Raw genomic sequence first — 17,172 nt, 5'->3', positions numbered from 1 at the left:
ATTTTGAAATTTTGTAATTAAGTATCTGAATCTCTAGAAACATGTCAATAAGCATGTATAGTGCATGTGACTAGGAAAAAGGTTAAGAATTCAGGCTAGGGAAATAACATTGAAATCTGTATTTGCAAGCCAGACTATGTTCTTGAATACAAACCCCACACTTGAAAAAATTACTTGCTTTGTTTATTTAATCAGATTAAACAAACCTTTAATTACTTTGTGTTTATAGGTTCAGGGGCAAGTTCATCCAACTCTTGAGTCTAGTGATGATGCTCTTCAGTATGTTGAAGAATTAATTTTGCAGCTATTAAATATGCTCTGCCAAGCTCAACCCCGAAGTGCTTCAGATGTAGAGGTATGATTAGTTTTGCCTTGTATCTAATATGTGTGTTTATTGTAATGTCAATATAGGGGGGAGGTGTTTGCTCTTCAGTTCCACACAGTGTCTAATGGTATGTTTAAAATGATGACTAGATTTCTTTTAACTTTGTATTGACTGTCTGCTAGCTTGTATATGTTTTTGCATCAAACTATTCCATTATATGCTTTTAATCTAAAGTCAACTCTTATTGACCTCTAAATACTACTTCTTGATGCTAGAATGACAGATATATTTAAGAATGGAATATATCCAAGTGTTTCTTTTTTTCTTGTTGTTATTTCTTAAAGTCAGCTATCATTTCAAAAGCATTTCAGCCAGTCCTTCAATCTTCAGTGCTCTGTGTATTTTTAGATAGGAAGTGAACCCCTCCCCACCAATTGGAAGGGAGGGAAACATCAAAATTCTAGGAAGGAAGATATCACAAATATGACATGGCTCCTGTCTTTTTATGGCTTGTAGAGTAGTGGAGATACAGGTAGATGTATGGGCAATAACATAATGTGATGTCCTGTGAGTAAAGGGTATGTGGGAAACCATAAAAAAAAAAAGCAAACTAATAATGCAGACTTTGGGGCTTAAGTTTGGATTCTCAGAAGAGCCACCTAAATTGAGTTCTTAAGGAGTCAGGTTTGAGAAGAGAAAAAAAGAAGGTTTGAAGTACCAACTATAGAAAATGGGAGATAGAGCTGGAAATATAAAAGGAGTTTTCTGGCAATGATGTAAGGTCATTTGACTTTGAAGATCTTGAATGTATAGTGTACAAGTCTTTGCATTTCTATGATATTTCTTCTGTGGTCCTTGTGTGGGCTCAAAAAAGACAGTTAAATGGTATTTCACCATGGCTATACAGTGACAGAACAGTAGGGCAAGAGGGTTGTGGAAATTAGTAATAGTGCTTTACAACCCTTTTCAGGACACAACACACTAGAGTGTAATGATGACTGTGGTACACAGTGGCTGGGGAGGAGGTGTGTCTCTGTGTACCCCTGCTGTGTTCTCCTGAGGCAGTTAGCAATTGATATATAGTTATATCCAATAGGAAGCTCAGCTGAAAAGAGCATCAGAGAATCAAATTGGATAAGGGAAAAAATGAAATTTAATAACAGCTGATCTTTGAGCGCTTGCTCTAAACGCTTCTATGTTTATATTTCATTTAAAGTTTTTAATAACCCCATGAAGATGGTACTGTTTTTCCTGTATTAGAGTATGAGGTCCAGAACATAAGTTCTTATTCACTACCAAACCCCCAGCACCCAGAACAATGTCTGGCGCTGAGAAGGCACTCAGGAAATATAGTTTGAATGAATTAATGTGGAAACTGAAGCATAGAGAGGTTAAATAAGTTGCCCATGGTTATAGCTAGTAAGCAGTGAAGCCAAGACTCTCATCCAGAAAGTCTAAACTACCGGGCACACATTCCAGTAAACTATTCTGTCAGTTAGGAGAGGGGCGGGTAGATTGGAAAAACATGGAGGGAACAGGGATTTCCCAATAAGATCAGAGAGTTGATAACACTAGAATACCTGATAGAAATAGAATAGATTGGGATCAGAGACAAAGTTGTTAGGATTTAAGATTCTTAAGGTAACAGTTCCAAAAGCCAGGATGTCAGAGATTAACTGACCATGGGTGAGTGGGTCTCTCTCTGGATTTTCTATCCGCATTCAGTGATCTGTATTTCTGTTTTTGTGGCAGTACCGTTATTGTTTGGATGACTATAACTATGTAGTATAGTCTGAAGTCAGGGAGACTGATTCCTCCAGATTTGCTTTTCTTTCTCAAGATTGCTTTGACTATTTGAGATCTTTTGTATTTCCATACAAATTAAAAAAAATTTTTTTGTTCTAGATCTGTGAAAAATTGCATTGGTAATTTGATAGGGATTGCATTGAATCCTGTAGATTGCCTTGGGTTGTATGATCTTTTGACAGTATTGATTCTTCCGATCCAAGAACACAGAATATCTTTCCATCTGTTTGTGTCCTCTTTAATTTCTCTCATCAGCGTCTTACAGTTTTCAAAATACAGGTCCTTTGCCTCCTTCAATAGGTTTATTCCTAGGTATTTTATTCTTTCTGATGCAGTGATAAAAATGGGATTGTTTCCTTAATTGTTATTTCTGATCTTTTGTCATTAGTGTATAGAAATGCAACAGCTTTCTGTGTATTAATTTTGTACCCTGCAACTTTACCAAATTTATTGATGAACTGTAGTAGTTTTCTGGTAGCATCTTTAGGATTTTCTGTGTATAGTATGATGTCATTGCCAAACAATGACAATACTTTTTTCCCAGTTTGAATCCCTTTTATTTCTTTTTCCTTCATCTTAGAATTTTCTTTTTACCCTGTGAACTATATCCTTAAATTTTATTTTTTGGCTTTCCTTTTCCTTTCATTTTTTTTTTCAACTTTTTTTCTTTTCCTTCATTCCTAAAGAATCTTTGTAGTTTCTAATAAGTTTGTCACTCACATTTAGATTTCCAAAGTGATTTCTCATTATTTTCTACCTTTCTAGGCAGAAAAAAAAATTCTCCTACACATTCTAAGCCTTTATTAATAGCACTTTAAAAGTGCCTCCGGGTCTGAATATTTGCACTCAAGTGCATGTATAAGAATTTTCATACAGCCTAGAATGTTTGTATTGGAATTAATCTTCAAGATTATCTATCTAGGCACCTTTATTATGTAAAGGAAAAGACAGGTTCTGCTAATGAGACAGAGCTGAATTGTGAACCTAGCTCTTTATATTTTATTTTTCCCAAGGCCACTAAATGTCAGTCAAAGTGGAGAGTCTCAATTTAAAGCAAAACTGTTAATCTTGAAAGTGGCAGAGTAATAGACTTTAATTCATGGGTCTTTTATTGACCATTTCTCCTTGGGCTTCTTTACCTTAAATTATATAAGATAATTGTAAAAAGAAATTTTATTTTGCTCTGGAATTATAATTAAATTTTCCACGACAAGAGATAAAGTATTTCCTTCATTCTGGCCTTTTTCACAATCAAGGCATCTTTTTAACCCTATCAGTCTTTCCCATGACCTTTGGTAGTACTTCTCAAATAAACAGTCTAGTAGTATACTAATAAATAAGTTAAAAATGTTTTCCTCATCATTATTATTTTCCCTTTCTTGCCTTTTCTTTTATCGTTCCTGAGACTTTCCTTCCCCTTCTTTTCAAAACAGTAGATCAACTTGGAACTAGGTGGATAAAATTGAGATGAGAAGGGATTGCTGTTGTGTTTTCTTTCTCTTCTACCTCAACCGCTGCCTGCTGTTTGCCTCTGTAATTCTACCAATGGTTTGTTTGTTTTTTTCAAAGATGTATGTTAAGTGTATTTAGAATTGGTAGGTTGAGTTCAGCTTCTGTATTACTCTCGGTTATCACCTCTTATGCCCAACTAAATTTTTATAAATGAATAGGAAAAATCAGTGCATTGCCTATAGTAAAAGAAAGTTTTATTTTAAGAAACTTTGTTTCAGTTTACTATGTATGTGATTACAAGGGTGTGATCCAAAATGTATTAAAGAAAGAAAGTGAAGTCGCTCAGTCGTGTCCGACTCTTTGCGACCCCATGGACAGTAGCTTGCACCAGGCTCCTCCGTCCATGGGATTTTCTAGGCAAGAGTACTGGAGTGGGTTGCCATTTCCTTTTCCAATGTATTAAGAATTTATTATTTCTTACTATGCATTGAAGTTTGCCCACCTCCATGCCTGCCAGTGAGCTACAGGGTTATACTATTATAAGGTTTGTAATCATGGTTATACCTATACCTATTCAGTTAACCATGGGTTAAACCCATCAATATGAAATTTTTAATTGAGAATTATGGTAAAGTTAGTCCAAAATCTCTTAATCGTAATTTTTGGATTAGCAAGTGTATAGTAGTGACTTGGAAAAAAGGAAAAGAATTCTTGTTTTGAACGTTCCTTTCCAACCTTTTCCCCATTCCTTTATTATTCCTTTTTCGCTTGCCAAACTCCCCCAGTATTTTGGGCCTTTGTATTGCCTTTATTATATAGGTTATAGTATCCTAGCAAATAGCTTTTCAACTAGACATTTGAAAAAGTTTGTTAACTCCATTTTTAACTACAGTAATTTTTTTTATTAGAATTAAAATGATCACTTCTTACATTTGACAGCTGACATTGCCTTAGATGAAGAGAAAATTTATTAAACTTAAGTAGGTTAAACTATTCTCAATTCATAAATTTGTTCATAACATGTCCTGGAGTTACTGTGTCCTTTTTCCTACAGAATATCACATAACGATCTTTTCAATAGCAATTGCTAGGACTTTCAATTTACATTTATTGTAATTTTACCTAATAATTTTTACATATTACTGGCTAAATATGGAACAATTCAAAATACGTGTTAAAATTATGTAGTAGTGACCTCTACTGGTTGTAATTATGGTATCCTGAAAGTGGATTTTAGAAACTTCAGAGGTTGAAAGTACCTTTTGTTTGAAATGAATTATATTAGTTTACTAAAGTCGGGAAATTCAGCTTTTACAGTAACATGAGTTCTTTACCTTTGAATGGGAATTCTAACCGAATGAGTGCTAGACATTAAAATGAAGTATCGTGATGAAAATTAATGACCTGTGGAAGATGCAGACTCTAATGATAAAACTACAATGTATTAAAGTTGGCTGTTACTAATGTAAACCTTGATTTCCATGCTTTACAAATAGTTTTGAAATCAAGTACCTTTTTGCATGATGGATAAAGAAAAACAATTCTTACAAGTTTCAAGTGCAAAATGGTATTTTAGATTATAATTGATGTTGAAAGAAAGGACAAATGAAAGTTGAATTTAGATATTTGCTTTTTGAACTTAGATCTTGTTCCTTGAAAATTTATGTAATAATGTTTTAAATAGCTTCTGCTCATTCTTATTATCAGCTTTATCATGGTGAAGTAGAAATTCAGAATATGATGTCCCCCCATTAATAGAAGGAGCATTTAGACTCTTAATTGCCTAATTAAGAAACTAGTACTTTGGCAGTTATAGTTGTCTCTTAGTTTAGGTATGTTTGTAGTATAAATTATACCACATGTGAAACACCTGCTTTTGGTATTCTTTGATTTTTAAAAGTAAATTATAAGTGAAGAACACTATTTAATATATTTGTTGCTTAGTTTTTATTTTCCTATTTTCCAAGGAACGTGTTCAAAAAAGTTTCCCTCATCCAATTGATAAGTGGGCAATAGCTGATGCCCAATCGGCTATTGAAAAGAGGAAGCGAAGAAACCCTTTATCTCTCCCAGTAGAAAAAATCCATCCTTTGTTAAAGGTAAAGCTGAAATACTACCTTCTTGCCTCTTAAAAGCAAAATAAAACCCATGATTTTCAAGCACAAGAAATATATATTATGGATAATAGAGTCAACTGAAGAGTGACATTCTCTCTTTTTAGTTTTTCCAGGAGTTTATGTCATGGGGAGGGATGATATAATAGGAAAGTATATGTTCAGCAACATGATTTAAAGTAGTTTCATACCCACAGTAATCATCAAATTGAAAGGACTAAGAAAGTTATAATTGTGAATTTTGTTAATCTCAGATGTTACCAGAACCTCAAAGAGTTTGCAAAACTCCTTTTTCTATTGGCTAGACATACTTGTCCCTATAAATCCTTCAGATTTTAATCCTTCACATCATTAGAAGTGTAGGGACCTCTGTAAGATTGCCATAGGGCCATGTGTCATCTTTGAACAAAAATTCCATAAAGATCACCTATACTATCTAGTCTTGCTGTGCTTAGTCTCTCAGTCATGTCCAACTCTTTGCAACCCCATGGACTGTACTGTAGCCTGCCAGGCTCCTCTGTCCATAGGGATTCTCCCAGCAAGAATATTGGAGTGGGTCGCCATGCCCTCCTCCAGGGGATCTTCCCAACCCAGGGATCGAACTCAGGTCTCCCACATCGCAGGCAGATTCTTTACTGTCTGTGCCACCAGGGAAACCCAAAACTACTGGAGTGGGTAGCCAGTCCCTTCTCCAGGGCATCTTCCTGACCCAGGAATCAAACTGGGGTCTCCTGCATTACAGGCAGATTTTTAACCTGCTGAGCTACCAGGGAAGCCCTACTCTGTAGTCTTACTTGTCATTTTTATTAGTCTAGTCAGTCAGTTGAATCTCTCCAGAACTAATAGAAAAAATAACTGCTGGAAACTTTAATAATGTTATTTGTATTTTATTTAATGACATCATTGATTAACTCTCACATTAAAAATATGGGTATTAGAATAATTAAAACCTTAATAATATTTCTGATATCAGTAATTTTTTACTATAATATAAGCAAAATGCTAATACTTTTATACATCATGTCTAAGTTTTATTATTCAACAGAGTTAATTATCATCATCCCCACTTTGTAGATGAGGTAACTGAGCAGAAAGTGGTTAAGTAACTTTTTGTCCAAGTTCACAGGGCTCTAAGTGATAGTGTTAGGAAATTCAAGTCTGGCTGGACACTTGTATGATTAAGACTATCAAAAAGTTATGTTTTGTCCTTTATTGTTTGAACAGAAATATCTGCCTGTATCTTACTAACTGGTCTGAGGATGTTAAGTGCAACTTACAGAAAATTACTAAGCTATTAGTTGTTGCACTTCTTTATGATTCTCTTACAGTTGATTTATAAAGTTATATTAGTGTCAGGTGAACAACGTAGTGAGTAAGTTTTGTAGGTTGTACTCCATTTAAGGTTATTATAAAATACATAAACTTATTTTGAAGTTTTTTCCTTAATTGGATTGTTTAGAAAATAGAATCTGTTTTCCTATGCGAATTGATCAGGCCCCCAAAAGCCCATTCTCTCTTTGAAATTGGATAGTGGTACTATTTAATATGCCCTTAATAACCACTGTTGTCCAGCAGGACACAACAGGAATTTTTTTTCCATAGAAACAACTTAGATACCAGGAATGTACCACTAAGTTTTTAGGAAGTCCAGGTTCCTTTGGATAGAAGGATAGAGGTATAAGGATAGTAGATATTCCCAGATACCAATTAAAGGAAAAGAAACTTGTTTGTCATTATTAATTCTGGGTATTCTGAATTAGATAACAATGAGCATTTTCCCCTCCCACAGACTTGGGCTTCCCTTCCTAGTTGAGGGATTATCTCTATAGTTATCTGTACTTCTTAAGTATTTTACATGATCATAGGTAATTTTGGCTTACCTTTTCTTACCTTACATTTTCAAATAGCAATATGTGTATTATTCATAGATGTACCACTTTACAATGGCCTTGGTAAAAGTTACGCTAAACAGTATACATTTTTTTTAAATCAGCTTGTCAAATCTATAGTAAATAATTTTAAAAGTGCTTTTCTTTTAATTTTTCAGGAGGTCCTAGGTTATAAAATTGACCACCAGGTTTCTGTTTACATAGTAGCAGTATTAGAATACATTTCTGCAGACATTTTAAAGCTGGTGGGGAATTATGTGCGAAATATACGGCATTATGAAATTACAAAACAAGATATTAAAGTGGCAATGTGTGCTGATAAGGTAAGATACTGATCTATATGTTCTATTCTTATATTTTTATTTGTGACTTAAATGGGTGCTAACATACTACTCAGACAGAATAAAATTGTATATTGTCTGTTAGGTTATACTTTTAGTAATCTAATAGCAAAAACTCCAGATATCACTTTATCTAAATGAAATTTATATATAGAGTCCTAAAATGTGTTTAAATATGTCATGTAGCTTTTCTTTTCTGTATTGTTGCATGTAGGGTTAATAACAGTAATTCATCTCTTATTAGTGAACTTCTTAAGTTTTTATTTGGATTGGAAGAACTAGAAGATTATGGATTTATTTGAAAACAATTTTTGAAAATGTACAAATACTAAACTCTTGGTAGTTTTATTTCAGTGCCTAACTTTCTTTAGATACTGCTAGTATGGTTTTACTATGATAACATTAAGAGCAAACATTTATTGAAAGTTGAGCATGTATGTGACTTATTTCATTTGGTCCCTAAGATATCCCTCTACAGTAGATACTCTTATCTACATTTTATAAAAGGGAAACTGAAGTTCACAGAGATAAAGAAATTGGTTCAGAATTTTCTGAGATGCTTCAAAACCTAGACTTGAACTCCAGATCTAAGTCTAAAGCATTGGACTATATACTACCTCAGTATTTTTATTTAATAAAAATGATCTTTCAAAAAAGAAAATATTTTCTAATGAAGTATTTCATTCCCTTTTTTCTGTCATTGATTTGAAATATTCTTTCTGATTACCTAATCCCGTTAAATATATGTTAGTATTTATTGTTCTTTCAGAATGTGAAAATCACCTGACCTGAAGGATTTCAAATTTTTTATTTTTTAATGAATAAGTATTTTATTTTAAAAGAGTAAATGAATATAAAATATTTGATGCTTTTAAATGAATTGATAAATAAAATATTTCTGAGTATGTATATAGCTCACAGAGAAGAGATGCAAGTGAAGCATAAAATGAGGCTGTAGATTTGATGAAAGGGTACTTATATTTGTGAAACAAGCAGAAAGTGATACAAGGTAAAATCTTATTTTATTGTTATAGGGATAATGATGTAGAAGTACACAGGAGGGAAAAGATGAGGTTTAGCAAGAGGAGGAAGAGGAGGAGGAGGAGTAGAAGAAGACTTCTTGGGGAAAAAATGGGACTTATTTTGATCAATCACCAGAAACCTGGGAGTTATTCACATATGAGTTATGTGAGGCCCTGGAATGAAATGGTGATGCCAAGGGTATGAAACAGAGGAAACTAAGAGAGAAATCCAAGACAAGATTTGGAAACAAAATAGAAGTACTAGATTAACAAGAGAGACAGACAGACAGACAGATACTAGTATTGACAGAGAACTTAGAAGAGGCAGTTTGTGATACCGGATGTAAAATTTTGTCTTAGAGAAGCTGTAGAGGGAGCAGTAGCATTATATCCAAGAAGAGGTTATTGTGTGTCTGTTTATTGTCATTTAAGAACTGTATTCAAATAACAGATTTTGTTTAACTTCAAATTTGACTATAGATTCATATTTTATTATAGTTTTTTATATCTCTGACTATGCAGGTATTAATGGATATGTTTCATCAAGATGTGGAAGATATAAATATATTATCTTTAACTGATGAAGAGCCTTCCACCTCAGGAGAGCAGACTTACTATGATTTGGTAAAAGCATTTATGGCAGAAATTCGACAATACATAAGGGAACTTAATTTAATTATAAAAGTTTTTAGAGAGCCCTTTGTCTCCAATTCAAAATTGTTTTCAGCTAATGTGAGTATCATTGTGTGAATGTATATCATTACATGTGTTGTTAATTTTACATGACCACTCAAATTTGAATTTGTATAGTTCATGACTGCTAATTTGTCCATTTTTTAAAAGTTGTAGGGTTTAATTTATCATGACTATGATCACAAATGAAGTTGCTACAACAGTTTTAATTTATTTTTTAATTTTGAGGGAAATTGCTTTACAACGTTATTTTGGTTTTTGCCACACAATACAAATCAGCCATAGTTATACATATATCTGCTCCCTGTTGAGCCTCTCTCCCCTCCCCCAGCCACAGCAGTTTTGATTAACCACCAGAAATTAAAAGACAAAATCTAAGCTAGATTGATTATGTAAGTATAAATGAATTCACAGAATCTTCCACGAGTTCCAGAGAATAAAGCATCTTGTTTAGGTGGAAGATTTCTGTGTTTAATTTGACTCATTTGCATCATTGAACCAACACTGCATCAGTGCTGCCTATATTGTTAGATGCCATACTTGGCAATGGAGATTCAAGATAAATCAAAAACTATTTACTTTTCTCAAGTACAATCTAGTCAAGACAGAGATGTCAACTCTAAATTGCAATACAGTACTAATTACCATAACAGAAGTATGTGCTAATGTGCTATGTGCTGATTACCATAACAGAAGTATGACAACAGTATTTTGGGGAGCACAAAGGAAGGAGCCAATAACTGGAAATCTAAAGGATTACTGATCTTACAGTAGTAATCAAACCAACCTGATTGGGTCCCGGAAAAGTACTAAGGAAGAATAGCTGAGATTGTCTAAGCAAGTTGCATTCTAGTAATTTCTAAAACTATACCTACATAATCATGGATGACTGATGGAGAAGTGGTACTCACAACAGAGGCTGAGACGGAATGTTCAGTCATTGTTATGACAATGAGTGAACATTAAAAAATAAAGGAGTAAACGATGAGTTGTACAAATCTGTAAATATAGTAAAAACCATTGAATTGTTTACTTTCAATGGATGAATTGCATTGCCTATAAATCATATTTTAATGAAGTTGTTTAAAAAGAGAAAGAGATAAAGAGTAGACAAAGATATTCTTAGGACACAAAAAATCAAGAACCATAAAATTAAAAATTAATAACCTAGACTGCATTAAGACAAAAAAAACCTTTTGCTCTTCAAAAAGCATTATCAGAAAAATAAGAACATAAGCCACATATTGGTGGAAGCTACTTCAAATACATCTAACCAAAGGATTGTATTCAGAATATATAAAGAAATTCAGCAATTCAGTAATAAGAAAAACAGCTTGATACTTTTAAATGGGCAAAAAATTCAACACTTTATAAAAGAAGATACAACAGTGATCAGAAAGCATGTCAAAGGATGACCAACATCAGTAGTCACTGGTGTTAATCATTTAGTCATGTCTGACCCTTTGTGACCCCATGGACTGTAGCCTGCCAGGCTCTTCTGTCCATGGGGTTTCCCAAGCACGAATACTGGAGAGGGTTGCGATTCCCTTGAAGGATCTTCCTGACCCAGGGATCCCGGGTCTCTTGCATTGCAGGTGATTCTTTACCATCTGAGCCAAACCCCCACACATCTTAATAGTCATAAGGAAAATGCAGATTAAGAACATTATGAGACACTACTGGATACTCATTAGAAAAGCTAGAATTAAAAAGACTGACAATACTGGATGTTGAAAAGAATGTGGAGCAACTGCTTTTGGGAATGTAAAATTCCCACATTACCTGTGAGAATGTAATCTGGTATAAATACTTAGGAAAATAATTTGGTAATTTCATATAACATTAACCATAAATTAGCCATACTACCTAGCAATTCCACTACAAAATCACACTTGGGCAAAACATCAGTTCAAAGTTCAGAATAGACCAGTGGATTTTAATTTAATAATACAAAGTTTATATAGTTTCAGATTCTATCTTGCAACTAACCTTTAAGAAGCTACATATTGACTTGTGTAATACTGTAAAAAGATAATCACTCCATATATATGCAATGTCCAGAATAGGCAAATACATAGAGAAAGAAAGTGGATCAGTAGTTGCCAGAGACTGGGAGTGGGTGTGCAGGGGAAGAATGGATACAGTATTTTTAGGGGGGATGATGATTTTCTAGAATTTGATGGTAGTAATGATTGAATAGTTTTTGAATATGTGAAAATCGTTGAATAGTATATTTTAAGAGTGAATTTTATGATATATAACTTGTATCTCCATAAAAATAACTATGCAGGAAAAGGAAAGAGTATCCACAATTATTTGGATAGACTATTAAAATAGTCCTCTCTTTTCCAACTACATGTCTTTTAAAGCTAGATTTTCCTCATATGCTTTAACCAAAGCAATGTATCACAAGAGATAGAATGCAGAAATATACATGAAAAGCCAGCTATCTTCAATTAAGCTAGGAATTAGAGATTGTGTTAGAAAATGTAAAGCAGTACCATTCTCCTCACCAAGATTTTTGGTTGTTTAAGAGAAACTAGCTACTTTTCATAAAAGTGCTATTTATTGTTATTTTTAAATGAATTAAATTTTTTATAATTTTCTTGATTTTAATGTCTAATATGGTAAGTGTAGTAAATGGCAATAGTAAATAATTTCTAATATAGTAAGCAAATAGAGTTTTCAATAATTTTGAAAAGTATAACGGACTCTTGAGACCAGAAGGCTTGAGAACCAGTGACCTAGAGCAATGTACCTACAAATTGTACTTCATTGCAAAAAGAATTCTTTGTCTTTTACTTGTATTTGTAAAGTTGTTAAAATTTTTCACTGTATCTGCCATTTTAAATTTCATGATTATAAAATGACTTATTGGTTCAAAATAAATTTTTTATTGTACAACCTAACTGAATTAATATGTTTTTCTTTCCAACAGGATGTAGAAAATATATTTAGTCGTATAGTGGATATACATGAACTTAGTGTAAAATTACTGGGCCATATAGAAGATACTGTGGAAATGACAGATGAAGGCAGTCCCCATCCATTAGTAGGAAGCTGCTTTGAAGACTTAGCGGAGGTGAGTACTTTAATTATACACCAAAAAATCGTGCATCTAGAAGGCCTAAATGCATTTCACAGGCCTAGATTTAATTCAAATACATTTGAATAAAAATTGGAATATGAATTCTTATTTCCAGCTAACATAGACATTAACTGTTAGCTGCTCAACTGTATTGCCCCTTCCTCAAAGGGTCACTGTCAGCATTTGTTTCTGTTATTTCATAAAACTTAGAAAAAAAGGAGTCTCTCATCCTTTATAAAAACAAGCAGATCCCAAAGCTGTCTTCAGATCCCACAGTTCACACTTAATTGGCTATCTTATCAATGAAGAGGCCACAGAACTTGGACCTAAGGTCAGGCTACTTATGTTTCAGTCTAAACTCTTCTACTTATTAGTTGTATGTAACCATGGGCTATTTACTTCACATCTCTAAACCTCCCTATCTATATTTGTAAAATAAGGATAATAATAGGACTCGGGATTTTGTGAAAGTTAAATAACCTACCTGAAATATTTAGCTAGTCACCTTCATACAGCTACTTAATATATGATAACTGTGCATTATTATTTAGAAAAAGAAAATGAAGTCCAGGACCTAGTGGCATGGTGATAAAGAATCTGCCTGCCACTGCAAGAGACATGGGTTCAATCCCTGGGTAGGGAAGATACTCTGGAGAAGGGAATGGCAATCCACTCCAGTATTCCTGCCTGGGAACTCCCATGGACAGAGGAACCTGTTGGGCTACAGTGTATGTGGTCGCAAAAGAGTCAGACATGACTTAGCAACTAAACAAGTTCATTATTATTTAGAATAGGAAAATCAAGTCTAAGGTTTAGATGATGATCATAGGGGTAGAAAAATGGTGACCTTCTTGATACTTCAGCTGCTAAAATATACAAGTTAGCCCTAATAAGTTAGCATTGATTGTCATTCTGAAATTTCTCACTCTTGCTTTGTTCTCATTCTAAAATCAACTGTATCTTTTATTATAACTCAGGGTTGAGTTTATAAAACAAGACTTTCAGACAAAATAATATGCTGAGTTTAAGCTTCACTAAGCCCCTCAATGTTGCTTTAAACACATAAAAGTCATAAAGTATAAAAAGAAAAAAGGAATATACATAACTAAACTCAAAACCCACTCCAGTACTCTTGCCTGGAAAACCCCATGGACGGAGGAGCCTGGTAGGCCGCAGTCCATGGGGTCACAGAGGGTTGGACACGACTGAGCGACTTCACTTTCACTTTTTACTTTCATGCATTGGAGAAGGAAATGGCAACCCACTCCAGTGTTCTTGCCTGGAGAATCCCAGGGACGGGGGAGCCTGGTGGGCTGCCGTCTGTGGGGTCGCACAGAGTCGGACACAACTGAAGCGACTTAGCAGCAGCAGCCCCAGCAGCAGACTCAAAAGCAAGGATGTTCTTCAGCCAGAGGGAAAGTTGTACTCAGAGGAAAGTCAAGGAATACAAGAACTAATGGTGGGAAACAGAGTAGCAAATTTTATAAGCTATTGCATAATCTTAACACCAGAATGCTTTTTTTTTTTAACTTGAAGGGTGAACTAAACTTCTCAGTGCGTGATTCGGGCTTGTCTTCAGAAGATAAGAAAAACTAAACAACTTTGAAAGTTTGAAAGTGAAAACCCATGGAAGTGAAAGTCGCTTAGTTGTGTCCAACTCTTTGTGACCCCATGGACTGTAGCCCACCGGGCTCCTCTGTCCATGGAATTCTCCAGGCAAGAATACTGGAGTAGGTTGCTGTTCCCTTCGCCATGGGATCTTCCCAACCCAGGGGTTGAACCGAGGTCTCCTGCATTGCAGGTGTATTCTTTACCGTCTGAGCCACCAGGGAAGCTCAAGAATACTGGAGTGGGTGGTCTATCCCTTCAGGGGATCTTCCAGACTCAGTAATCAAACTGGAGTCTCTGGCATTGCAGGTGGATTCTTTACCAGCTGAGCTATCAGGGAAAACCTGGTACCAGGGAAAGAGAATGTAAAGTTTAAACAACTTTAAACTCTCTTTAAAATTTAGAAAAAATTTATAAGTAATAGCAAGCCGTATTTGATTTTTGAAACATTTAAGAAAATCACCAAATAACAGAAGTACTACCTATAACAGTGCACAAAAACTATAGAAACAATTTTTAATCATTTCTATGATAATAGGAAAAAATAATGAAACAAAGAAAGCAGTGATAATGAAAACAAAATACAGTCATCCTTCAGTATTCTTGGGGGATTGGTTTCAGGAATCCCCTTTCCAATATCAAAATCTGTGGATGCTCAAGTAACTTCATATAAAATGGTCTAGGACAGTTAGTCTTCTGTATCAGCAGATGTGGAAGACAGATACAGAGGGCCGACTGTACAGTATGATAAAATAAATCCAATTATGTCATGCTACTACATTAGTAACTCAGTATGCACAAACTGCTGAAACTTGCCTATTTAAAGAAAGTACTTAATTGTTTTAAGGTCTGTTTTATGCAGCTTATAAGTGAAAGTGAAAGTCGTTCAAGTCGTATCCGACTATGTGCGACCCTATGGACTATATAGTCCATGGAATTCTCCAGGCCAGAATACTGGAGTGGGTAGCCCCCTAGAGATCAAACCCAGGTCTCCCGTATTGCAGATGGATTCTTTACCATCTGAGCCACCAGGGAAGCCCAAGAAGACTGGAATGGGTAGCCTATCCCTTCTCTAGCAGATCTTCCTAACCCAGGAATTGAACTAGGGCCTCCTGCATTGCAGGTGGATTCTTTACCAGCTGAACTACCAGGGAAGCCCTTATAAGACATATACCCAAAACAGAGACATAGAAATACTAGGTTGGTGCAAATGTTAATTGCTGTTTCGGACCATGAATTTTAAATCATTATAACTTATAGGCTCAGGCTAAAATAGGAATCATTACAATGAGCACATTTTTGCCAATGAGAAATAAGTTTGTGTATTCCTGTAACATAAAAATCCATGCCTCAGGATTTGATGAACTCTTGAAAAGTATTTTTTGTCTCCTGCTGATTGTGGAAGTATATTTTCCCTGCAAAAAGTTGTCAAGCTGCTTGAAGAAGTGGTAGTTGGTTGGCAAGAAGTCAGGTGAATATGGCGGATGAGTCTTAAAACCACAAGGTATTCAGAAGTAAGCCCAATAAACATATGCAAGATTTTTGTTAAAATATTAAAATAGATTCTTAAGGAAGATCAAAAATAGAGACACAAAAGGCAACTCAGTTTTAGGATTATATACATATATTATTAAAACTGGGAAAGAATAATAATATAAGAAAAATATGAACCTCTTTATAATCTAAAACACTGTGTCCGGTATGATATATCTTAGGATATATTTTATGACATATCTTAAATGGTTGAAGTTTTTAAAAAATTAATATATTTCACATTATCATTAAAATCTCAACAAATAAGAAAAAGCATAGAAAATTAAAGTCATTCAGAAATTTCTTTAAAATGTTGGCCAAAGTAGGAATAGAAGGGACCTTTCTTAATCTAGTAAAGGATATCTATCAGAAACCTATAAAAGATACATTTAATGACCAAGTTGTAGGAGAATGCCGCTCACTACTTACATTGAGCACCCTAATAGAGATACTAGCCAAAAGACAGGAAAAGAAGAAATAAAATTGTTCTGTTTGTAATCAGCATAATTGTCTACATAGGAAATCCAGAAAAATGTATACTGTTATAACTATTAGGTAGGTTCAATATAGTTGCTAGATAAAAAACATATATATATATATATCTTTCCTTAAAAAAATAAGTCTGAGAAATAGCAGGGTAAGTTAAACATCGCATTTTCTGTCATTCACTCCTAACTTCTTTTTCATTCCTCCACTAGGTGTCCTCTTCCTCCTCATTCTAGAATTACCCTTCATAAAATTGAGCTCTTGCTAGAATCTTCAACACTATTTTCATAATAGTTTGGAGGTTTTGTGTTTTTATTTTTACCTGGAATAGGGCACAGGATGGAGGAGAGTGGAGATCCTACCTCCTGAGAAAAATCACAATACATGCTCACTTTTTTTCTTCAGAAATCACCAGAACTAGTAGATTATAACCTTTCGAATTGTTTGGTTTATTGATGATGGTAAAACTTTTTGGCAATTTGAATTAAATTAATTGTTTTGTGAAAACTGTAACAGTGGATTTTAGGTGATATAAACAATTTACTTTCAGCTTGCAGGATGTGAAAGTAAGTCTACCACTAAGGAGTAATCATGAGAAAATAAATGCTTGGCACCAGTATTCTAAATGTGTATACTTTATCTGGTTATAGCTATCTATGCTCTTTATTATTCAGGCTAAATTTCATTTTCCAGATCCCAAATCCCCCCATATGTTTGTTCATAATACTCTACTAGAATCCTTTAGTGAGAGGTGTCATAATATGCTAGAATCCCATTACTCATCAGAAAAAAATTCATTTTCTTTCTTACTTGAG

At 34.2% G+C, this 17,172-nt stretch overlaps 1 protein-coding gene across 3 annotated transcripts in view; it reads left to right on the top strand.

The window, feature by feature from the left end:
- Window positions 1–17,172, top strand: part of SOS1 (SOS Ras/Rac guanine nucleotide exchange factor 1) — a 131,106-nt gene that overhangs the window by 52,225 nt on the left and 61,709 nt on the right. For 2 of the 3 annotated variants that reach the window (XM_027555070.1, XM_027555069.1), the window contains exons 2-6: window positions 230–355; window positions 5,551–5,682; window positions 7,745–7,909; window positions 9,472–9,681; window positions 12,581–12,724. In XM_027555070.1, coding sequence (XP_027410871.1) covers window positions 230–355; window positions 5,551–5,682; window positions 7,745–7,909; window positions 9,472–9,681; window positions 12,581–12,724 — 777 coding nt within the window. The remainder of the gene's footprint in view (window positions 1–229; window positions 356–5,550; window positions 5,683–7,744; window positions 7,910–9,471; window positions 9,682–12,580; window positions 12,725–17,172) is intronic. The other variant, XM_027555071.1, reaches the window with a different exon arrangement.

The sequence above is a fragment of the Bos indicus x Bos taurus genome, chromosome 11, assembly GCF_003369695.1.
Source record: "Bos indicus x Bos taurus breed Angus x Brahman F1 hybrid chromosome 11, Bos_hybrid_MaternalHap_v2.0, whole genome shotgun sequence".
Classification (NCBI taxonomy): domain Eukaryota; kingdom Metazoa; phylum Chordata; class Mammalia; order Artiodactyla; family Bovidae; genus Bos; species Bos indicus x Bos taurus.
The sequence above is the reverse complement of the archived record's forward strand: the minus strand, read 5'-3'. Positions and strand labels throughout refer to the sequence as shown.